This window comes from Eptatretus burgeri, chromosome 16 (assembly GCF_056783735.1).
Source record: "Eptatretus burgeri isolate ZD-2024b chromosome 16, Ebu_testis_v1, whole genome shotgun sequence".
Lineage (NCBI taxonomy): Eukaryota > Metazoa > Chordata > Myxini > Myxiniformes > Myxinidae > Eptatretus > Eptatretus burgeri.
In genome coordinates, this window is record NC_140976.1 from 11,854,638 (window position 1) to 11,880,883 (window position 26,246).

General features: G+C 47.4%; 1 protein-coding gene across 1 annotated transcript in view; it reads left to right on the forward strand.

The window, feature by feature from the left end:
* Positions 1-26,246, forward strand: part of LOC147010520 (uncharacterized) — a 105,184-nt gene that overhangs the window by 47,938 nt on the left and 31,000 nt on the right. Inside the window, exon 15 of the mRNA XM_085860381.1 lies at positions 21,384-21,442. Coding sequence (XP_085716507.1) covers positions 21,384-21,442 — 59 coding nt within the window. The remainder of the gene's footprint in view (positions 1-21,383; positions 21,443-26,246) is intronic.

Sequence of the window (26,246 nt, forward strand, 5' to 3'; positions counted from 1 at the left end):
ATAAGGCCATAAGGGGGTAGTACATTAAGCAGGATAGGTAAGTTAGCTGCGACTCGCTGCCCATTGCCCCTCCTACTTTATTTCGTTAGGTTAATTAGGTGTGAGTCAGTAAGTGTTAAGGCTGGTACGGTAGCGCCTGTGATATACCTTGCAGGAGCTGCGGTACCAGAGGAGGGGGCAGTGTTACGTTTGAGGGGGGGTATGCATTCAAAGGGTAATTAGGATGTTTAATTCGGTATGCCATGCTGTTCGAGTTTACCAGGATCTCGATGTAATAAGTAGCAATTCAGTGGTGATAAGTTGTCTAGTAAATGTTCATTTCTTCAAGGAGGAAATGATAAATGTCACGTAATTAGATAGGGACACGGGATAGGGTAAGTGTGTCTGCGTAAACCCCTTTTTGGTATTCTCTGGAGAAAAGAGAACGTGACATCACAGGACAGTGCAGCGGATGGCTCCGCCCCGTGATCACGATTGGCGGAAGGCGATGGCGGTGGGCCAATAAACGGCTCGATTGAAGTGACGAGGACAGAAGGATAAAAAGGTTCTGTTCGGGGTCGAAAAGGAAGAGGAAGAAGATTACAACCAAAAGATTGTGGTTTTTTTGGTGTGGAAGCTGTGGCGGCAGAGAGCGTCCTGGTTGTTGTGCTGAATCGATCGTGTTCTTGATCGTGTCTGGGAGCCTTGCCGAGCCTCGTGCCTCGCTTTGGTTGGCTCTGGGGTTCTGCTGACTCGGAGTGCGGGGTCGGGCGGCGGGCGGACCTGCCTCCCTCTCCTGCTCGCGGCTTGGCGCCGGAGCTGGTTCCCTGGCGGCTGTGAGCGGACTTGGGCCAAGACCAGGAGGTCGACAGCACCACGGTTTCTCCTGCCCCCCTGACGAGAGCAAGGCCAGCTCGTCCGGCGCCGATCCAGGGACAGTTGCGTCCACACCACGGTCCAGCCTGACCACCAGAAATAGCTACGTTGTGTGTGTGTGTGTGTGTGTGTGTGTGTGTGTGTGTGTGTGTGTGTGTGTGTGTGTGTGTGTGTGTGTGTGTGTATGTGTGTGTGCATGTGTGTGTGCTTGGTGCCTTAGAGGGATTGAGAACTGTATATTCATTGGAATTGTCTGTTTTTCCCCACGCCCGATCCCACACCATCCCGTCGAATCACCCCGGATCCCTCTTCTTGCCGAGTCTTATTTCTGGTCAATACTAAAAACGAATAAACATCATCAACTCAGTGAAAAGTGACTCGTGCCACCTTCCTCGTCCCATTTGCGGTAGAGCGATTAGAACCGCCATGTTTGGGTTATAAACAAATAAACCGCCTCCATCGTTTCGGCTCATTCTACGTTGGCGGGACTGTTCAAGTCCCGTGGACATCACAATATATATATATATATATATATATATATATATATATATATATATATATATATATATTGTTATGGCCATGGGTACTGAGTGTATTATGAGGGGGTTAACCCTCATTTCTCCTTGGAAGAACCGGATCTGTGGCCACCGCTCACAATTAACTTTGTGGTGCGGTGGGTTGCCACGAACGCCAATCTGTTAACCACGAGATCCAGTGTCCACCGTCTCACTTGAGGTCTCCTGACCGGGGAACACGCCCTCAGCGATGCACCAATTTTATCTTGATCAGATCTTAAGTAATACGGCCGAGCGGTTTCTGCTGGTGTACGCCGACTATGACAGGTTAATTAGTTTCGGAATTACCTCCAGTCGATATCAGCTCGGACAATGCTGGATCAATGGAAGGAAATGACAAACACGGACAGGTGAGACATCAACAAGGAATTTATTATGAAGAAAAATGAATAAACTGAAGAACTTTATATTTCCTTGTGGTGTAAATGGATGAACTCAAATAAGTCAAATGTTCAATCAACAAAACAATCTCAAACAAAGAATTCAACAAGCATTTATAGAAAAATGGACAAATAGCAGATGCTTATCACTATGCCTTATTAACAATTAAACATGAGATGTGGCTGCACAGCAGATCATTCAGGGGGAAAATAAATTTGGTCTTGGCTTACTAAGACAGAAGTTGTCATGCGTCTTATAAAATGACCCAAAATGTGTGAGCATGCCTTTGTCCGCTGCCAGCACCCTGCTATCAGGAGCAGTGCACCCACCCGCAAACAGGGTCGCACACCAATCAAGTCACGTCATCAACCCCAGGAACCAGGGACGCCAATAATCAGGTACGCCAAGAGTCAGGTACCGAGCAGAACTAGCAGTAACGGTCCAACTGTCACTAACAGTCAGGAGCTATCAGGAGCTGCAACCAATGGTCAGGAGCTGTACGGAGCTGTAACCAACAGTCAGGCGCTGCCAAGAACCGTCACCAACCTTCAGGAGCTATAACCAACGGTCAGGAACTATCACCAACTGTCAGGAAAGCGGTCCCATCCTTTTTATAGGCGACCAGTGTGGGTGGAGCCTCAAGCAGACCAGCCAAATTCAACTTGCCTATTGGCGCATTGCTGCACGTGACCTCCAACCATCAATTCTCACCATCATACTTTCCTCACCATCGAGCGAGATGCAACTCCCAACCAACACAGGCGTAGCTCATGACGCCAAGTTCAGGGCACTGGACGAACGCCAGAAAGCAGCCATTTGCCGGAATTACCGAGTGAAAACGTGAAGCGCTCACAAAACGTCAACGGCAACCTTCACCTCCCTGTTCAGCCTGAGAAAAACAAGTGCCAGCCAGCATCCAAAGAATTGCCGAATGGCAACAAAAGGGTGTCAAGCATCGATAGAAAAAGGTGGATGTCAAATGTCGATGAAAGAGAGGTGGGTGTCGAACGTCAATGGAAAAAGGTGGATGCCTGAGATAAATGATCGACAGCCATGTCTGGCCGTCAGAATTACTGTCCAGAAAAAGCTTGTGGTGTGTTTAAACAAATATCCTGTAAGTGCAATGTGTCTTGAATACCAAAATAATACGTGGAAATAAATAGTCTATTTCCAAGCCAAAGTGTCCTGATGGAAAGGGAATAGAATGAGTCTACGTTGGGCTAACGGCTATCTCTCACGAACATGAACGGTGAATATCGCTCATGTGGAAATGAAAACTGGCGTAAAATCATACATCATGAATGTGTCATAAAGAGGAAAAGGTTATCCCAAAAGAAAGAAAGGGAACCTATTCTTTACCCTTCTCCAATGCATCAGAGTTAAAATCCCACCAGACAAGGGGATGGGTCTTTTCTGAACATGCATTGATGGAAATAACTGTCTGATGACCTGAATGTTGTGTGCATTAGTCGGATCCGATTGTGAAATCCACAACAAAATGTATAAATATTTTTTATGTCTATATATAGGCTCAAGCAAGAGCTAATACACAGAAACATATAACAAGGGAAGAGGGAAACACTAAATAGTGGGGAACAGAGACAAAAGGAGATCTGTGAAAGGGAGAGGGATGGGGGCAGGGTAAGCAGGGTAAACAAGATGACACTACAGGGATTTTCAGGAAAGAAAACAAGGAAATTGAATGAGGTCGGTTTTGGGTGGATCAGCGGGGGTGGAAAAAATCATGGCTTTGAATGGGGGAAGATATGAGATGGTGGTGAACAGCTATTTTGAAGGTCTGGAGGGAGGAGTGGGATTGAAGAGAGTGTTGGAGTTTGTTCCAGAGCTGGGAAAAAATAGGAATGAAAGAATGAAGGTGAGCAGTGATTCTTGATTTTGGCAGTTTCACCAGAAAGGAGTTTCTGGCAGACCTTGAGTGCCCTGAGGAAATATAGGGGGGACAGATCACAGACCGAGCACGAGGGCCAAGGACGGAATGGAGATGGTAGAAGTCAGAAAGACCACCAACGTGCCTCCACTGAGAGAGTGAGAGACCCAAAGAATCAGCTTCATCATGGGAGATACCAATGATCCGAAAAGCCTTGGTTTCCACAGCATGGACTTGATCTGGGTGTGAGGCAGGAACACCACCCCAGAGGGGGTTGTCTGTGAGTCACTGTGGGTAGTCTAGGTAGATGACTGTGGGTAGTCATCCACAGTCATCAGACTGTGAGTGAAAGCTTTGTAATTTGTTAGAAGTTCAGATGTGCCAAGGAAGGGCTTTTACGACGTACGATGCTCAGTCGGTGACTGGCTTTGGATGCCAGCTTGGAGATGTTGCTTTCCCAAGAAGGTTTGTGGCAGATAGTGAGACCCAAAAGCTTGAATGAAAGGACTTAAAGGGGATTGTTGATAAAGTAGATGAGGGGGGGTTCCAGACGGTCCTTTTGGAGAGACATGGTGAGGGTTTGAGATTTTTCAGGATTGTAAGACATATTCCAAGTGTTTGACCAGCTTATTTATCTAGGTCTGCAGAGAGTGAAGAGGCTGCTGCCTGCCAATCAGTGGGATGAGAGATGGTGTGGCAAAGGGTACAGTCATCAGCAAAGAGATAAATAGGATTTTCCAGAAAATCTGAGAGATTATTGAAGAAAACCAGAAAAAGCACCGGGCCAAGAACACTGCCTTGAGGAACTCCAGCCTGGACAGGAAGAGGACATGAGAGAATTCTATTAAGATCCACGTGTTGACTGCCACAGGAGAGGAAGTCCGCGAGCCATGGGTGGACATTGACTTGTATACCACATGAAGAGAGTTTGGCTTGCAGTGCAGGATGCCAGACCGTATAGAAAGCTCGCCATATGTCTCCTGAGATGGCTCTGATCTCATGTTTGGCATTTAGGACCTCAATCCATTGTTGGGAAATCAGAAGCAGCATGTCCAGGGAAGAGTGACCTGGTCTAAATCCAAATAGATGCTCAGAAATGAAGCCATTGGAGAAGAGGGAGGATTCGATGATGGATTCCATGACCATGCTGATTGGGAGCAGGATGATTGGTCTGTAGTTGCAGGAATCTGCTTTTGCACCTTTTTATGCAGAGCGGTAATGTTTGCTGATTTCCAAGCAGATGGCAGATAACCTTGAGGAAATGAGAGGGTGAATAGAATAAAGAGCATGAGCAAGAGCAGCAGAGCAGGTTTTTGGAACACGAGGCTGATTCCATCTGGACTGCTTGCAGAATCTGAGTTGAGGCTTGACAGCAAAATCTGCACCTTGTGGGGAGAAAAGGACAGAGTCCAGGAACAGCTGGGTGTGATGGGGTAAGGTGGGTGCAGAAAGCAATGGGTTTTGGTCCCAAGATTTAGAAGCAAACAGAGTTTCAGCATTCAGCCTTTTCACGTACTGTCGGCTGTACAGCCCTTTGAGGTATGGTAGGGAATGGAGGGGGAAACATACACCAGAAACGGACTTGAACAGAAGCCACCAGGATTTGGTGGAAGGCGACAGGTTTGAGAGTTCAGACTTGAGATGAGAAAGATGGTGTTTCCTTGCTCTCCTGAGGGTAGACACACACTTGTTCCGAGCTTTGTGGAAGGAACTGAGATTGCCTTCAGTAGGATTTGCCTTTCATGAGGTGAAGGGGAGTCGTTTCAGGACAATTGCCTCGACACTAGCTTCGGTGTACCACGGGCGGGAGGAAGGGTGTGACAACTGAAGACGAGATGGGAAAAATCTTTGTGTCAGAGAGAGCAAATTTCTTTGAAAGAATTCCCAGGATCCTAACCCACAAGGCACCACAAATCACACTTTTGCAACATGACAATAATCGAGGCGAGAATTCCCTTTTCTCTGATTTGCAGGGTGGACACAGTTCAACAAAAATGAGGTGCATGATGAGAGCCAGCAACGATGGTGCCCAAAGACAAAGTAAAATGGCCACGAGCAGGGCTATCTATGAATACGCCTTCAACCCAGGCCACATTTGTCATTTTTTAGACAGAGGCCTCCTGGTCTGCCCTCTGTCTTCTTCCTCTAGGCCAGGGGTCGGGAACGTTTTTGACTCAGAGAGCCATTAAAGCAAAATATTCGGATATCTATTTCAGTGAGAGCCATATAATATATTTTAAGACTGAATTCAACTAAATGTGAGTATAATAAGCCTCTGAATTTATTCTTTTAAATAATGTTGTTATAATACTCACCATTAATGGGACTTCTGGTGCTGCATGGATTTGCTGATGGCTTTGTAGTCTGATTGGTACTTGGTGAGGTTAAGCTTCATGCAAGCGTTGAGGCTTTCATCCGTTAGACGTGATCGTAGGTTGGACTTGATGTTTTTAAGATGTGAGAATGACTGCTCACATGCATACGTAGATCCAAACAAGGTCAATACAGCAATACTCACACGCTGCAGTGTGAGGTATGTGACAGGAAGCGCGTTCCAAGTTTTGATAATCAGCTCGTCTTCGGGTTGAAGTTTTTTCATTTCTGTCCACATGTGCTTGCTCGCCAACTCTGCTTTCTGTCGTGCGATTCTTTCCAAATCTTCATTCAGTGACTTGAACTTATTCACCCACATGTCTGAGGCCTTCAGGTCAGCCACTTCTGCTTCAAAATCTCTGACGGAGACACCAGGAATGTAACTGAGGTCGGCTGTGTTCAGTGAACACTCGTTTGGATGGGTGATGAACTTAAAAAGACGAGTGTGCTCACGAAATTCTCCAAAGCGTGCTTTGAATGACTGTAGAAGACTGGATGTGAAGCCAGCTAACTGGTGGAGATCAAAGTTTTGAGTGGGCTCACTTGCTGTGCATGCATCTTTAAATTGTCTCAGTTTTTCAAAATGTAGTAAACGACCTGTTTGAAGATCCATGATAAAGAGCTCCAGATTGTTTTCAAAAGCAAACACGGCTTGAAGGGATAACACTGTATTTCCAATGCATTGCATTTTCACGTTGAGCTCGTTCAGATGTTCAGTCATATCCACGAGATAGTAAAACTTGAGGAGCCACTCAGTTTCGGCTAGCTCAGGATGCTCAATCCCTTTCATTTCAAGGAAAGTCCGGATTTCGTTCAGGCAAGCCACAAAACGGCTAAGCACCTTCCCTCTTGACAACCAACGCACATTGCTGTGCAAAAGCAGACCGTGATAGTTATTTCCAACTTCATCCAGCAGTGTTTTAAACTGGCGAGCATTTAAGGCTCGGGCAACAATAAAGTTGATCACACGAATGACCAGCGACATCACTTCGCCAAGCTGCCCATCACACATCTGAGCACAAAGTGCCTCCTGGTGTAGAATGCAATGGAAACTTAGGATGGGTCTATTTTCATGTTCACGGAGAAGCGCCACAAATCCTTTGTTTTTCCCCACCATACACGGAGCACCATCAGTACACACTGAGATAAGTTTATCCATTCGTAGATTTTTTTCCTGAGCAAACTCCATGAAAGACTTGAATAAATACTCACCTCTTGTGGACCCTTTTATTGGCAGAACAGCAAGACTTTCTTCGCGCAGTGTATCACCAGCAGCATATCTTGCAATCACACTGAACTGCGACAAATGGCTTACGTCTGTTGACTCATCCAAAGCCAGGGAAAAGAACGGCGCTGTATTTATGTCCTTCACTTGCGTTTCCTCCACTTGGTTTGCCATCATGATGATACGATCATGAACAGTTCTTGCCGACAGAGGCATGTCTTGTATCCATTTGATTATCTTGTCTTTGTTCGGAAGATCATCAAAACGTTCATTGGCGACATCCAGCATGAACGTTTTTGCATACTCGCCATCTGTGAATGGTTTTCCGTTCCTCACTATTGCTAAAGATCCAGCAAAGCTGGCGGAATTATAGTCACCTTGCTGGGTCCATACGCGGAGTTGCTGCTGGCTGGCTTGCACCCTGCTCAGTAGCTCTTGGCACGCTTTCTTTCTGCTGTCTCCCGCAGGGTATTTTGATGCAAAGGTAGCATGGCGCGTGTCGAAGTGCCACTTTATATTCGACCGTTTCATCGATGCAATTTTGTCATTGCAAATTAGACACCACAGAACCTGCTCTCTCCACAAAGGCAAATTCTTCGGCCCATTCGTCCTGAAATGTACGATACTCCTCATCTTTTTTTCTTTTCGCCATCTTCTTCGTCGAAGGGTTAGCTTTGAGCAAATGAGAGAGAGGGAGATGTTGACCCAAGTGAGTCTGGCTGGCCTGCGCACGGGCTGACATACTCGAGAGGTGCAGCGCGGCCGGCCGACTCTGGGATGCTGTCGCCTCAGCGGTGGCGCGTGATTGGTCGAGATGAATTCCGTGACGCGTCTCGGCGGCGGCACGTCATTGGAGGAACCGAAATCACTACTCGCGTCGGCCGCATGACTGGATGAAACAAAAACCGCTTCAGACAATTCGGAGGTGTTTTTTCTTCTCTCCTTCTGCCAAGTTCAGCCCTGCACGTGAATGAAGCACGACACCAAACTATAGGTAAAGCTTCTGCGAGAAATATTGGGCTTTCCAAGTTTCAAACTCCAATTTTATCTGCGAGCCAGATGCAATCATCAAAAGAGCCATACCTGGCTCGCGAGCCACACGTTCCCGACCCCTGCTCTAGGCCCTCCAAAGTACAGTATGATCCCAGCTTGGGTCGATTCCAGTCTCTCTGTCTCTGTCTCTGTCTCCCCCTCTCCCTCCCCCTCTCCCTCCCCCTCTCTCTGTCTATCTCCCTCTCCCTCGTCTCTGTCTCTGTCTCTGTCTCTGTCTCTCTGTCTGTCTCTCTCTCTCTCTTCCAGACTCTCATGCATGAACCTCTCCTGGTTCTCTCTCTTACACGAGCGTCTCTTGGTGGACTCTCCGGAGGAGTCCACTGGTAGAATCGGTTCTCTCATGAGCCTGCCACTGCTTGTCCTCTCTCAGACTCGCATTCTCTTCTTCCTCCTGGGCAGTGTAGTGTTCACGAACCAGGCGGAGAAAGGAGCAAGCGGAAACTCTGCTTTATTGCACGGCACGGACGTACAGGGCACATCGCTTAGCGGGCGGGACAAATTATAAACCCCGATCACGTGACTACAAGCATCCAATCTACAAACAGCACATTTCCTCCCCCTCTAAATGGCAGAGATTAACATACAAAATCCTCCAAATACTGAGGCTGCTTTCTGATCCGACTAGGACGAACGGGAGCAGCTCGGAGATACCACAAGAGATTCCTCCCGATTTGGTAGGGGTGACATACCAGTAGGACTCGTCCCATTTTTAGCATCAAGAGCACCAGGTGGACAAGCCTGTTCGTTTTCCTTGGGCAGGACTGATTCAGGTAAACACCTCGAACCGGTTCGCCCAGTCGGTGCCGGCACGTCTGGCATTGGCGATTCAACAGACACCAGTGGTGGTGGTCCCACTTGTCCCGACCCAATGGTACCCGGTACGGATGGTGATGCTGAACAGCTATCATGAATTTGGTTGACGTGCCATTTCCACACCTTCCCATCATCAGTTATAACCATGCAGTTGGCTGGCTCGAGTACCACGGAGATCACTGCCGGCACCCACTTCCAATCGTGGAACTAATCACGTACCATTACACGCTGCCATACTTCAAAGGTGCGCACCAGCATTGGACGTGATACCGCCCCAGACACCGACCTCCCAGGCCTCAACAAATCCAGTCGAAACCTCAATACACGCCCATACAAACGCATAGCAGGTGTATCACTAGTGGTTGGATGAACAGAATTTCTATAATGTAACAAAAACACATCAACCATCGTTTGCATAGATGACCCCTCCCCTCTCCGCAAAGCACGCTTCAACGTTTTAACAAACGATTCAGCCTGGCCATTCGTTGCCGGTGGTATGGTGCTGACTTTAGGTTCTTGACACCATTCTGCACCATGAAGCCATTAAAAACACCAGAAACAAATTGCGGACCATTATCAGAAACCAACACTTCGGGTAACCCTTTGTTTGCAAAAATTGATCGTAGCTTTTCAACCGTGTTTTCCGCCGTCGTGGATTGCATGACCACAACCTCCGGCCACTTGGAGAATGCATCAACAACAACCAAAAATATCTTGCCCTTTAAAGGACCAGCAAAATCTACATGGATTCTTTGCCATAGCCTGTCTGGAATAGGCCATAAACACGACACCCGCCATGGATTGTCGGCATCTGACTGGCATGTAGGGCAATGCCGAATCATCTGCTCAATGTCTTTGTCCAGACCCGGCCACCACAAGAGGCTACGGGCTAGACTTTTGGTTTTAACAACGCCGAGGTGACTGGCATGCAGCTCCTCAAGACAATGTTGCCTGAACTTTGGGGGAATCACCGTTCTCATACCCCACACAATACAACTTTGAGCTAAAAACAGCTCTGATTATTTAGATGCAAACGGTTGATACTCAGATGTTGAAGGCAGGTCGTTCCAATTTCCAGTGGAGATCGCCTATACGACACAGACGAGCACAGGATCGTGGTCTGATTCAACAACCACCTGCTTAGCCGTGACCGGCCCACACTGGATTTGGCTGAGTGTAAAAACATCAACATGATCGGATGATTCAGACGAAGATGGGTCCCTCTTGCAAGGCAATCGCGAGAGACCGTCGCAGTTGGCATGCTTCCCGGTGCCCCGGAACTGGATATCGTAGTTGTAGGCAGCAAGGAACAAACACCATCGTTTTATTCGTGCCGCCGCCACCACTGGGACACCTCGTTTTGGTTCCAGGATGAATTGGAGTGGTTTGTGATCAGTCTGCAAGGTGAAATGATGACCAAGCAGGTGTTGGTGAAACTTCCGCACTCCCCAGACGAGGCTGAGAGCCTCCCGCTCGATTTGGGCATATTTCTGCTCTGCTGCCGACAGGGTGTGAGATACAAAACAAACAGGTTGCTCAGAACCATCGTCCATCTTATGTGATAGCACTGCTCCGATGCAGTACGCGGAGCTGTCGCATGCTAAAAAGAGCGGACATGTAGGCTAATAGTGAACGAGAACCGTATCCTCTGTGAGTATCAGCTTGACACGATCGAAAGCTGCCTGGTGGTCGGATCTCCATGCCCAGCGTTGCTCCTTCCTGAGCAGTCGTGTTAACGGGGCCAACTCAGAGCGCAGATTGCTCACGAATCTCTGGTAGTCCTGTGCCATATCAATGAATGAGCGAAGCTGAGTCTTGTCTCGTGGTGGTGGCATGTGCTGGATCGCCTCCACCTTCCGTGGGCCTTTCAACAGCCCTCCGGTGTGATGACGTGCCCAAGGTATTCGACCGTTGTTTGAAGAACACACACGTGTCCCTGTCCAAGCGTAGCCCACAAGCCTCCAACTTCGTCAGCACTTTGTCAATGTTGTTGAGGTGCTCCTCAGCCGTTTTTCCTGCAATGAGTATGTCATCCAGGTAGGTTTGAGCGGGAAGGCCTACACAAACCTGATCAATCGCTTTCTGCCACAGGGTGGAGGCCGAAGCAATCCCAAAACAGAGCCGGATGTACCGATAGAGTCCTTGACATGTATTGATCGTCAGAAGGTCACGGCTCCCGGGGTCCATTTCCAGATGAAAATATGCATCCCGCAGATCGAGTTTCGTAAAGAATTTACTCCCTGCCAACCATGCATATATCTCATCAATTGATGGAAGTGGGTGCTGTTCGATACTAAGACCTGGGTTGACCGTGGCCTTGAAGTCTCCGCATCATCGAACATCTCCATTCCGCTTCAGCACCGTGACGACTGGAGTGGCCCAGTCCGAGTATGGCACCCCTTCGATAACTCCACAGGCCTCAAGTCTGTCGAACCCAACTTTCACCTTGTCCCACAGGGCATATGGAACTGGCCTTGGTTTACAGAAACGTGGCCCCACGCCGTTCTTCATGAAAAGCTTGGCTTGTGTGTCCTTGAGTTTCCCAAGCCTGTTGCAAAACAGGCCTTGATGCTTTTGAAGAATCTCCTCCAACTGATTCTCCAATCGGCTTGGTATGGTTTGTACAAGGTGAATGGCTGCCCAGTCTAGTTTGATGCGGGTCAGCCAGTCCTGACCGAGGAGAGATGGCCCCCTTCCTCGCACCACATACAACTTGAGCAGCGTCCTGGCCCTGATAGGTCACGGACACGTCTGCCATTCCAATCGGCTTTATTTTCTCGCTGGTGTAGGTGTATAGTATGAGGTCTGACCTGATAAGCTTCAGACCGTTCAGCTTACGTGAGGTATGTTCGCCTATGATGGAGACCGCCGCTTCCGTATCAACTTGGAATGTAATAGGCGTCTTGTTAACCTCCACTTACACAGTCATCGGTCGTGTTTTCGCAGGGCCAACCGAATAAAGACTCATCATTGGTTGGAGATCTTGCCCCGGGTCGTCGGGGTCATCGGGTACATCATCGTCCATGACTTTTACGGTGGTTGATGCCACTCGACACACGCGTCTCAGGTGGCCCACCTTGTTACAATGTAAACACACGCTGTTCTTATAAGGGCACACATGACGGAGGTGTCGACCCCCACACCCCCAACATGCCTGCGTGTTTACCTCGCCACCCGATCAGACGTGTTGTGAAGGCTGGCCGCGGTTCATACCGAAGGTTGCTTGTGGGGTCCGAGGTGAACGGGACATCTCGTTGATCCCCCAGTCACCTTCCATGGTCTGACCGGTAATGGCTCGTACATCCTTGAGGGTCTGTTCGACAGCCAATGCAGTTTCGACCGCAATGACGAACGTGATGTCCTCGAACTTCACGCGAAGTATCGCCGAAACCATCTTTTGGTCTTGTAAACCGGCAATAAATTGATCTTTGAGCCTGGCGGCACGCTCATCCGGCGTGATTTTTCAGGCAACGGACGGATGTTTTAATCTTGCCACGAAATCCGCCACGCGCTCTCCAGGGCTCCTCAACAGATGATCGAATTCATACCTCGCTAGTTGCGGCGATTTCTCCGGCTTCTTTCATCTTCTGGACGATCGCGCGAAATGTCAGCATGTCGTCTTTCGGTTTGTCGGGCGCGACCAAGTCACATAACAGCCGGTAGTTGTCCGACGGCAGCGAAGAAAGAAGAATAGCCTTCTTCGTGATTTCCTCGCCCACGTCATTCGCGATGAAATAAAACTCCAATTGATCTGCAAACAGTTCAAAGTCGTCGCCAGTGAATACCGGAACCTTGCCGTGAACACTGACTCCATTGTCAGCAATCCCATCCATCGTCGCCAAACTGTAGTGTTCACGAACCAGACGGACAACGGTGCAAGCGGAAACTCTGCTTCATTGCGCGGCACGGACGTAGAGGGCACACCGCCTCGCGGGCGGGACATAATATAAACCCCGATCACGTGACTACAAGCATCCAATCTACATCCAGCACAGGCAGAGTCTTCATCTCCGGTCCCACCCTCAGAGCAGGCCCCAATAAAAAGAAATGTGCATCTTTTCCTCCAGGCTCCACAGCCCATTGTGCCGCCATGGCTGGCACACACTGGCCAGAGAGATCGTAATCAGCCTCTTCTGCGAAGTCAACGGCCTCTTCTCACGGCCTCTTATGTGCTTCTTCAATGGGAAGTCCTCACCTCGCCACACGTGCAAGAACTTTTTACATATACATAATTAATTAATTTGTCTACCATCTATCTATAATTCCAGCAGTGTGTGTGTGTCTGTATCTGTGTCTGTGTCTGTGTCTGTGTCTGTTGTTTCTCGACAACCGCTGGTCCGATCTAATTGAAACTTGCCGGGTATATTGCTGGGGCCCTGAGCATGTGCCTTTTCAAGGTTTGATATTGTTGCGGTTGAGGAAATTCTCAAACCACCATTCAGGTCCCGTAGGTGAGGTATCTCTGTAAGTACATGTGTAGTTCGCCCCAAACCCGTTGTTTAGAGGGGATAAATGTGATTCATTCGGGCTGCGACGCTTTGAGTTTGGCGTTTTTCTGTTCTATCTTTATTTTGAACCAACCACGTCTCAACCGCCATCACACAACAACCACCAACTGCAACGCCGCTTCACAACAACAACAACGCCAACAGCCACGACCTTTACCTTCACAACTCGCTCCCGCAAACATCGCATCACCACCATTCCAAGCGTCACCGTGGCCATGGACCAGCACTTTGGACCCTCCACCACCTTTGCCTCTCCTGCAGCCATTCCCGCACCGCTTGTGGGCACCGAGCGTCAGGCTGTCCTGGACTTGTACAGGGCGCGCGCCAAGCCGCGGGTACAAAGTGTGGCCTTTCCGAGGAGAAGTCGGATCAGGAATGATACACGCCCACTTCTGATCCGTCCAATCAGCAAGCGCGGGGCGATTTGGCCCCGCCTCCAGGCGTGTCGGAGTAGAATCGATATATGCAAATTCGAGGATCAGGGGAGATTCACGCCCCTTTTTCTCCGTCCAATGGGCGAGCATGGCTCCACCCCCGAGCTCATTCAGGTCAGGTATGGGAGCATGTGCCAGAACAGCGCGTCGCTGCGTCCACTTTCCGCCGGTACTCCAGGGGCCTCCATCTGGCCATCCCCCAGGCAGATGCCAGGCCCATCCCCATCTCCTTGAGATGATGGTCAACCTGCTGCAACCATGAGGCACGTGGTCGGCCCACTGGCCTCCTCCACTCATGAGACTCCCTCGCTGAGAGAATCTGGTGAGCAGGATCAGCGTCAGGAAAACGAGCCACATGTCCATACAGCCGCAGCTGACGCTCACGGACTATGCAGGTAACAAATCTCATCCGAGTCTCTCTCAGCAACCGCTCGTTGGACACAAAATCCGACCAGCGATAGCCAAGGATTCTCCGAAGAGACCTGGTACCAAAGGAATTAAGTCTCCGTCTCAGATCCTTGGTCAAAGTCCAAGTCTCGCACCCATAGAGCAAGACTGGAAGTACCAAGGACCTGAAGACTCGGACTTTCGTCCTCCCGCACAGGTACCGGCAGCGCCACACCCCATGATCCAGTGAATCCATGACTCCCCAGGCCCGACCCAGACGTCTATTGACCTCCGGCTCACAACCTGCGGAGACATGAATATCACTGCCAAGGTAAGTGAATCTATCCACGACCTCAACATCCTCACCACAAACAGACACAGACAGGACAGCAGCATCCAAGATGTCACCGAAAGCCTGGATCTTTGTTTTGACCCAAGAAATCCGTAATCCCAACGGCTCCGACTCCTCATTCAGCACCTCGAGGGCCCCCAAGAGGATGTCTAAAGTCTCCGCAAAGATGACTGCATCATCTGCAAAATCAAGGTCCGAGATCTTGACATTGCCAAACGATGCACCGCAACTTGATCTCTCCGACATCCTCCCAAAAATCCAGTCCATACAAGTGCTGAAAAGTGTGGGGGCAAGTACACATCCCTGACGAACTCCAGTAACAACTGGAAATAAGTCAGAGGCGGTACCACCACACTTCACAGCACTCTCAGTACCAGAGTAGAGTTCAGACATCAGATCGATCAGTTTCGGTGGCACCCCACGAAGACCAAGAATCCTCCAGAGGACATCCCGATTCACTGAATCGAACGCTTTACAGAGATCAACATAGGCTGCAAGCAGCCCCTGCCGAAACTCTCGTCTGCGTTCAGTGAGGACACGAAGAGCAAGGATACGGTCAATCGTTGACCTCTTTGGTGTAAAGCCTGACTGCTCTGGACGCTGGTGCTCAAGCAGATGGTGGCGAACCCTATCAAGAATTATCCGAGCAAAGACCTTGCCCGGCACTGAGAGCAGCGTCACCCCTCGGTAGTTGTTGCAGTCTTGGCGATCACCCTTCCCTTTCCAGAGAGGGACAACAAGGCCCCTCTTCCAGTCAGTTGGGATGATGCCTGTGTTCCAGGCAGAGCACAAAACTGCATGCAACGACACGAGTGCAGCATTTCCACCAGCCTTGAGAAGTTCAGCATGGATGCCACAGATCCCTGGAGCTTTGCCCCGTTTCAACTGGTTCACCGCAGCCCGTGTTTCCACAAGCGATGGTGGACCACAGTTGATTCGAGGGTCAGCAACAGGGATTGTAACACCCTTGACGTCCAACTCGACAGCTGGGGGATCAGCCTGGTACAACCGCTCAAAGTAACCGGCCCAGCGGGCCTTCACTTCAGACTCCTCTGTCAAGAGCCTACCACTCTCTGCTCGAACTGCAGTGCTCCGAGGGATGGGCTTGGATGAACGTAATGCGCGAATTCCCCTGTAAGCGGGACGAGAATCACCTGTCCACAGGTGATGCTCTACCCCTCACAGATTCCTCGCACATAGGCCTCCTTGTCCACCCTCAGTGCACGTACAGTTTTACGCCTCAGCTCCCTGAACAGCTCAGCTCTGCCATTCAGCCTGGCCCTGCGACTCTGGTCAATGGTATCCAGTGTCCCTTGAGAGACAAAATTCTTCTTTGCCCTGCGGTGAACTCCAAGGCATCCACCGGCAACATCAAGGACGGTGGTCTTGAAGGTGCTCCACAACTCTTCAGGACCCCCTAAAGCACCCAGACCCCCCAAGTGTCCACTCAGCCTGTTCGCAAACTCCTCAGCTACTCTCTCATCCCTGAGCTTGGCAACATCCAGCCTAGGCTGGGATGGTACCATTCTCCAGGATTTAAGGTGCAGCTTTAGAGTTGCTACAACAAGCCTGTGGTCAGTATTGAGGAACTGAGCACTCCGGTAGACCCTGCAGTTCTGGATCATCCTCCAACGACCGTCAATGAGGACATGGTCAATCGAGCTCATTCTGATCCAGAAATTTGCATATGGGTTCTCCTGCCAGACTATAAAGCGCCGAGCGCGGGGCGAATTTAGGAGTTTTGGGCTCGGGCGAGTTGGAGAAGTGTGGCAGCGGCAGTCAAGTCGGGTCTGGAGGAGAGTCAGTCTGTCGGGGTTCGGAGGCTGTCGGGGACCGGATACCTCGGGTCCGAGGCAAGGAAGACTGCGGTCGGCGACGAGGTCGCAGCAGAGTCGCTCGTCGCGGGACCCAAGCAAGCCAGCTATCCTCTTTCCCCAGAACATCAACAACCTCCCCCCTTCCCCCCCCCCACGCTGAGATAGTGCGAAAAGGGGGGCCCCGTTCCCACCCCACTCCAAGCAGTGCCAACGAAAACCGCGAAGGAGCGCGGAGTCGGGGCACCGCCGCCACATTTGCGGCTCATCACAAAACACGGGTAGGCTCCACCCGGTGTCGCGGCCCACAGGCCCCGTCTGCCCCCTTGTCTTTGAGGGTGGCCCTTTCTTTTGCTTTTGAGTATATGTGTTGTCGGCGCCGTCTGTAAAGTAAAACTGTGTAAGTGTTGCCGTGTGCTCGCGTAGTCGGTAGTAGATCTGCATTGTTGTGTTTCTTTTGTAAAATCTGCTTTTGGTGCATAATTGTTGTAATTGTATATGTGTGCTTTCCGTGTGCCGCGGAATAAATGTGAATTATGTTGAACTGTTTTTCCCGTTTCGCTTCGTCTTTTCTTTAATTGAATCTCCATCTTGCTTCACGTAAAGGGTTGGTAGTGGGCTTAATACGCCCGATAATTAATCGGAACCGTCAAGGTCGACGATAACACCGCTCGGTTATCCCGATAGTACGGAACGGGTCGCTTAAGTGGCCCGTGTCCGGAGTCGACCTGCGGCGAGGTGCGATCGCCCGGTCTACCCTCCGTGTGGGTACTTAGGTAGGTCGAATTTGGCGAACAACCCTATCCCATGCGGGGGGGCGATTGGCACTATCGTGGTGAGGCCGAAAGGCCCACCCGTGACTAGTTCCCGGCGTTAGTCCGAGAGGGTCACGACAGAATTGTCCGTCCGGTGGGCGACGTGCCGCGATTCGAGTTATGTGGCCGCTCGCACGCCGGCGGGCGCGAATTCGCAACAATATTAATCGGACAAGTGCTTCCCAAGTTATGGCCATTTATTTACCAAACCAATTACAAGACACGTTGTTGCGTGGGCGTGGCCGATGGGGAAGGGAAGCTCAGCTGCGTTCCCCATTACGGGTTACAACGTACGGACTTCCGGAGAGTGATGACATCGTGTATTCTAATAATTTCGCGATTTCTTATGCGCATTTATAGATAAACACAATGCCGCAAGTTATGATCGTTTTCATACCGCAAGTTATGATCGTTTTCATATGAGACGGTGCATAAATTCCGGTAACATCAGAGTGCTGGTATGCTCCGAACCAGGAAGTAATTTTTTTTCTCTCTTCTCTTTTCTTTTTGTTTTTCATTGCGATGACATTGCGAAAAGGCAAAATACGTTGGCGCTAATTGAATAATTGGCCATTAAAACCTAAATTGCGAATCATCGTAACTGTGATATGCGAACTTCCGCGCCACGCACATACGGGCACGCGAGAGCGAAGAAACGGCCTGTGTGGTTGTTGTTTGTTGCTTGCGGTTGGAATATTTATTTATTAATTTTATTTTATTTTATTCCGGACACGTACTAGTGTCTATAAATTACATACGCTGCCTCCTCAGCATCATGGGTAACAAACGACTTCCTCTGACGGATCCCTGTTATATGGCAATCTCACCTACTTAAAACATATGGACCGTACGACACTTACCACAGTCAAGATATGGACTCCCCCCTGACTCACCCCCCCCCCCCGTAGCAATACGTTTGAAGTCGTCGAATAATCTTTTATGCAGACGGCAGCTGTGATAATCTTCGCTGATCTTGTACAAGGCTTGTTGCTCTGATAAATGGAACATTACCTTCAGTCCTACCAAATCTCAGTCTCACCCTGTCACTCCGGAATAAATATAAAAATGACCGTTTTTACAGCCATTTTTCCCTGCTGTGCAGGGGTTTGGCTTTTTCTTGAGGCAATGTTTTCTGGCCGGATGCCCTTCCTGACGCCAACCCTGGTCGCCTCTTACAACACACAGGGATATGGTACACCTATTCTTACCGGGGCATACACCGGGATCAGTACACTGGTACTCATTTCACCGACCTCGGAAGGATGACAGGCTGAGTCAACCCCCTTGTGTTAATTCAGCAGCCAACGGGGCTTGAACTCAGGACCCTGGGATCCCAAGCCACCACCCTAACCACTAAGCCAACACCAGGCTTCCTGTCACTCCGGAAGGATTGTCAAAATAATCCATGGATCCATTAAAATGGGCAGACACTGGAAGTGGTTCAGTCTCTTGCCTGACTTTATTGGCCTCACCATCAGCCATGGCCTCTCCAAGGTATAATCAAATATCAAAGCTGTCTTCCAAAGTGAGCTGCAGACTCCATCGTTGCAAGTCATTCCTGAAATCCACAGCCGATGAGGTGTTTCTGTGTAGCTCAATGGAGTACTGCTCTCTCCTTTGTGCTGGAGTGCAGCATCACAACTGATGTCTTGCAATCCGTGGAATCTGAAGCTCTCAACATAATTGGCATATCATGTTATGTGTTTGAAACTCATAGACATTTGGTTTTTGCTGCCTCTCAAAATAACAGAGGATTGTGGAAGTGTTTGGTGATAATAGGTTCACAGTGGGGCCAAAATGAATGAAGAATAAGAGATGAGACAAACAAGGGGGTGTTGTTCTGATGTTGTTCTGCAACATGGCTTATGTTGTTCTGCAATTCACTTGATTCCCAGTCGAGCTTGCTCTTTCCTCTCGTTCCTCTGACCCTCTCCTTCAGTAATCACATGTTTCTCCAGTAACCCCCTTCTTATTAAATGTTCATTCCACACTTTCCACACACTTCCACTCTTTTGTTCCTCTTTTCTCCCATTTGTGGAACTGCCTTCCAGACATTATTCTGTCGTGTTCTCCCCTCTACGACTTCAAGCAAGCGGTGCACTGCAATTTAATGTTATCACTCAATCTTAACTCAAGGATTTCCTATCGACACCCAATAAATCTCCCTCACCTTACCCTCTAACTTCCACTTTCCTGTGTTTCCTCCCCTCCTCTCTCTCTCGTTCTCTCTCCCTCTCACTTTCTCTCCTTTCTTACTTTTTATTCATTTCCTTGCACATGTCCAACTGTGGCCCTCTGTTGTCTCACTCTTCCATGTCCCTCAATTTGGGAAGCAAATTTTATTTCCCTCGCCGAAGGATTTGGAGACGGTATTGCATTTGGGTCCATTTGTTTGTTTGTTTGTCTGTCTGTTTGTCCGCACAGAACTTTCGCGTTTTTCTCTGGTCCTGCTTTGTCGGATTGAGACAAAATTTTCACCATTGGTGCGACTTATCATGTGGAATGTTTCAATGGTAATTATGAGGTCATAGATCATGTCGTGTGGCAGCCATGTTGGAAAAACAGAAAAACTTTGGACCTCTGTATCTCAAACCACACCAAAGACATATTTGAAACTTGGCAAATAGCAAGTACTTCTCATGGGGAATGAGGGTGATTTTTAGGTCATCTCGGCAGAGATGACCTTATAAAGCCGGATCAAATGTCCATCCGTCCGTCCGTCCGTCAACAATTTTTCTTTCCGATCTTGATGAAACTTAGTATGTGGGTAGAGGTCGATGAGTGTTGCACAACGATATAACTTTTGTCCGGGGTCAGGGTCAAGGTCACGAGGTCACGTCAGTTATAAAAATCGCCATTTTCAAAACCTATCTAGTCTGCCATTCTACAAGATATTCGGCAACTGTTTATTGATTATGATAGTAAAAAATATTATCTTGTATCTAACCAGACAGAATTTTGAATTTCCGTCCCGTTTGGCCGCCACGTAACCTGGAAGATGGTCAAAAACACCTCCCGGTTCAAAGAAAACTTTTTACTTCCGATCTTGATGAAATTTGGTATGTGGGTAGAGGTCGATGAGTGATACCCAACAACGTCTTTTTCCCCGGATTCGAGGTCAGGGTCAAGGTCACGATGTCACGAAATTTGTGAAAGTCGCCATTTTCAAAACCTATCTAGTCTGTCATTTTAGGAGATATCTGGCAGCGGTTCATTAATTATGATAGTAAAAAACATTATAGAGATGACTGTCACCCCCGCACGGGGGTAATTTTTAAATGATGTCATCGGTGCCCTCGTTATCATGTCATAATTGCATATGTAAAATGCCGCATCCCATCAGTATGAAAATTTGGTGGGGGGGGGGGGTCATTTATGGATAAAATGGTCCACAGAAAAAAATTTAATGACATCATCGGTCACTGGATTTGGCTGCCATATTGTTTTTTAAGAAAAACCTTCCAAAATCTTCTTCTGTGAAATGGCTTTCAGGCAAAACTTTACACATATGACCGCCTGTCCATGAGGAACAAAAGTCACACATATGTCATAGGTCACATGCTTTGGCAGCCATATTGGATTTAACTGAAAATCTATAAAAATACACCACTCTAAAGAAGTCCTGGCGAGGGTTTGCAATCTCTCATTGCTCTTTTTTTGTTTGAATTGTTTTGTGTTTATTTTAACAATAAAACATTTTTATGCTAACCACTCCCCCTTCCCATAGTACCCTTCAACTACCATTTCCTTTCACTTATCAGCATCCTGAACATGTGGCAGACCCATTTTCACATCTTCACCAAAACACATTTCCTCCACTTGTGTTTTCTCAAAAATGAAAAAAAATTCATGTCCTTACTTTGAATTTTTCAGTAAAATTAAAAAGTCTAACGTTGTTCATTGTTTACAGAGTCACTTGTTCGGTGGGATTTTCTTTCGGAACATCAAGCATGGCCTATAATGGTGCAGGTGAGGTGAAAGAGCTTTTAGCCTCAGTGTGATGTTGATGACATGTTCTGTGCTCCACTAAAAATCAATCTGTAATGACGTTTTCATTTTATCCATCTCCTTCCAGTTGACGTCTGCTGTTTAGTACTTGCACAGCCGAAACATTGTGCACAGGGATATAAAAGTAACAAACTACACTGCCGTAGACTGTGATACATTCTGTGTAACACTGAAATGAAAACGATATTTTGTTTGTACAGGAATGTGGTTCGGTGGGAGAGTGGGGGGGGGAGGGGGGTAGGGGGAGAGCGGTGGAGGGGGCAGGAAAGAGCAAAATTTGTTTTGGTGGGCCCTGACCAACACGGGGTGAATGCCACACATTGACCCTGTTTTGGTGCCCATTACACTGTTAATTAAACCTCCAACATTGCTTCGAAAGAAAATATCAAAATTAAGTTAAATATTGTTATGGATCTAGTTGATGGGGAAAATCGGGATAGATCAGAATAGTTATTTCCTCATGTTCGTGAGAATAAGCGTGATGTAATTAACTGTAATTAAAGAGGGAGTGTTGATTAGTGTTGAGCAAGCTCTTGTCTTTCATGCCCAAATGTCTGTTTGTAAGACCCCATTTCCCCTATCCCAACACTGCGACGATGCCCATGTACAATTTGTCTATTTCTATTTTTCCAGTCTGCTCATGACATGTACAGAAGCCCTCAACACGGTCGGATAAGTGATGCCGATTACAGATCAGATTCATGTGATGGGAGCAATGAGAACCTGTTTTTGGTCATCGGGAAATAGGAACTCCATTGCTCGTATGAAGAACTGGAATAAACCTATTAATCAGGCAGATTGGGTCCGTGCACATCAAAATCAGCGTTAAAAAGTGAATCGCCTACCGGCTTTCACTCGGCCACTTCTGACAGGCTGGTTTGCTGCAGTCGTGTGATTTTAACCGCTGATTTGCACCCAAATTAACAGGCAGACAAGGAGACATCTTGTCCCTCACCCGTCTGGCAGCGCTTCGGTCCTTGAAGACCCACGACCATTACAATATGCATTCCAGCTTGGTGTCAGTCTGTGTAAAATGTGCATTTCATTTTTATGCCTCCGCCACCAAAAGTGACTGGAGGCATTATGTTTTGGGTTGTCCATCCATCCTTATGTACAGTCCATACGTCCGTCCGTGCAAAGTCTCTTTATCGCCATAACTTAAGAACAGCTAAAGGGACCAAAGTCAAACTTGGTACACATATGATGTAAAGATGAACTTTCTAGATTTTGGGGTCAAAAGGTCAGTGGTAAAGTTGGAGGAAAAAATCATGATACCGTGCTAACTTCTGAACCATTAATGGGGTTTTCATAAAACTTGGTGTAAGTATACAGTATTATGCAAAGATGAACTGATTAGATGGCGGCATCAAAAGGTCAGTTTCCGTGAGAGGTTTTCGTTACCCTGATAACTTAAGAATGGCTGAAGGGATCGAAGTCAAACTTGGTACAAGTGTGTATAATGATGTGTGCATACACTGATTAGATTGTGGGGTCAAGAAGTCAAAAGTCATCTCAGGTAAAAATGTGATATTTGAGAACAGCTGAATGGATTTAAATCAAACTTGGTGCAAGTATTTATCATGATGTAATGATGTGGGCGGAGACATATCTGTCGACTTTGTGACGTCGAAGAGTGCCGTTCCAGTTGTGTCTCTCTTCAGGGTAACATTGTGAAATGTTATTGCACATTTTCTCCTTGAAAGTTTCCCATTTCTCTGATACTGATTGCCTTCCTATTACTCTATCCCAATATATGGCACCTCTCTCCTCATACTCTCAAAATTTGCCTTCCTGAGATCTACGAGCCTCGTTCTACAATCTCAAACTCGCCTTAACAGAATCCGCTTACACATGATATGTTGTGGTCATCTGTCCATAAATGCTGATCTACCTCAACCTTCTCCACCATGTTTGAGTTGTAACCTAATTCGGAGTCTCCCACTCCACTCTTCATGGGATTATCTAAAACTGGATTAAAAAGTAATCCTGGACTGTATCTCGAAATTCTTCCTCTGCTTTGCCCTTTCCCTGTTCTTGGACCCAATCATATCCCTGCTAATTTATAATCAGCCCACAATCGGTATTCTTCCCTCACCACATGCCTTTTTGAACTCATGAACTCTCTATCCTGCTCTTCTCAGAGGAGCATGATGATAAGCCTATCCTCTGAGTAGCTTACTATTCTTCCATACCTAATTTATATCCATATACAATCCCCCACATTAATTCACTCCTTTGTAAAAACCCCTTTCTCTTGATATAATATTATTCTTCACCTAGATTGCGACACCTCCTCCTATTGCGACACCTCCTCCTATATTATGAGATGCGAATCTGTCCACTTCTGAACTTCCTAGGTGAAAATGGACTGCATTTTCGAACTCAGTGGGGTCGATTTACTCTAAGAAATGTTTAGACGGATGACAAATAAGTAATAGATTAGAAAATATCGAAATGAGTAGGATGAGTTACTCAACTCCAGTCATGATAAATCTTGTTTTAGGTCATATTTTCGAAATGGTAGTGAATTCAATGTCGGTGCGGTCATTTCTTAGAGTAAATCGACCCCATTGAGTTCGAAAATGCACTCTATTTCCACCTCGGACATCCAGAAGTACCCGTAATCGTACCTGACCATACCCTAATTTAACCAACTCATGAAACTAAAAGTCGTCATATGGAGCGACCTCCAAATCACCTCCGATCAACTTCAATATTTTATGCACGTTATTGAATCATAGTGGAATAATTTAAGGCTTGTGGAGATATCTGAATTTTTATATACTTTTTTTGCTGTTTTTGGACCACCCTAATATACATACTGTTACGGTTGTGGAAATTCGCATTACACCATAAAGAGTCCTCAGGTGAGATATCTCGATAAGTCCATGTGTAGTTAGCTCACACCCGTTGTATGGAGGGAATTTATGTGATCCATTCGGGCTGCGATCCTTCAGTTAGTCGTTTTTCTTTCTCTATTATTAATTTGAACAAGCACAAAACAAACCAACAACGACGCTTGTGGGTTTTTCCCGCCATTTTTTCCCCGCGTTTGGTGTGAAGGAAGGGGGGAGGGCAGCTCTCCGCCGATTGGTGGATGAACAGCGTGAGGCGGTCGGGGTGAGGGAACGCCCCTTTTCGGGAACCTTCTCGAAGGAAGGTGGAGCCGAAAACGGGGCGGGGCGAAGGGCGGAGCCAGCCCCTACAAAAGGGACGAACGAGTTGGTCTTCAGTTTTTTGGGTTGGTTCGGAGTTCAGTTTTTTGGGTTGGTTGGTCTTCAATTGGTTTGAGTTCGGAGTGAGCCTTCTGGTTCTTCACGAGCTCGTTGTTCCTGCCTTGTTCTGCGATCCTCGCGCGAGCCCTGAGATCCCGTGCGTGAGCCCGGGAAGTAGCGCCGAACGAGCCTCGTCCGTTCCCCCAAACACCCCGTCCGAGCTGTCGGGCGGACGACGCGAGCTACGCGTGTGACGAGGTCGGTGCGCCTCGCCAGGAGGAGACAAAGGAGGGACTCGAGGCTGCAGTCCCCCAAGGCTGGACGACGCGCCCAGGGAAGTCGCGACTTCCTTTTCTTTTGGGGTTTTGTGTAAATGTCTGTGGGTGGCGCCAGTCTTGTAAGTAGAAACTGTGTTAGTGTTGCCGTGTGTAAATAATTCCCTTTTATTCGGTTTTAACTCTTTCTTTGCTTTTGTTGCATATACGTGCTTGCTTTGTGTCTGTGTGTGTGAATAAAGTGCATTGATTGTTGAACTGTTTTCCCGTTTCGCTTCGTCTTTTCCTTTTATTGAACCTCCATCTTGCATCACGTAAGGGATTGATAGTGGGTTTAAAACGCCCGGTAATTAATCTGAACCGTCAAGGCCGACGATAACTCCGCTCGGTTATCCCTGTAATACGGAATGAACCGCTTAAGCAGTTCGTGTCCGGAGTCGGCCTGTGGCGTGGTACGATCGCCCGGTCGACCACTCGCGCAGGTACTGAGGTAGGTCGAATTTGGTGAGCAACCCTATCCTGCGCGGGTGGGCAATTGGCACGATCGTGGTGAGGTTAAACCCCAACCCGTGACTGGCTCCGGGCGATAGTTCCCGGAGGGTCACGACTGAATTGTCCGTCCGGTGGGCGACGTGTCACGATTCGAGTTTCGTGGCCGATCGCACGCCGGCGGGCGCGAATTCCCAACAATACATATATACTTATATATACATATACATATATGAGGAGCCGTGAGGAGGAGTGATGGAAGGGACACATGGGCCATTTTGGAGTTAATGCCATATTGCACTATTTGAACCCTTATCCTATCATCTGAGCCTATCATCATCACATCATTAAAAAATGTCGCTTCCATCACTCCTCCTCGTGGGGCCTCATATATATACACACATATATATATATATATATATATATATATATATATATATATATATATATATATATATATATATATATATAATGTATATATATATATATATATATATATATATATATATATATATATATATATATATATATATATATATATATATATATATATATATATATATATATATATATATATATATATATATATATATATATATATATATATATATATACTGTATATATATATATATATATATATATATATATATATATATATATATATATATATATATATATATATATATATATATACATATACTGTATATATATGTATATATATACATATACTGTATATATATATATGTATATATATACATATACTGTATATATATATGTATATATATA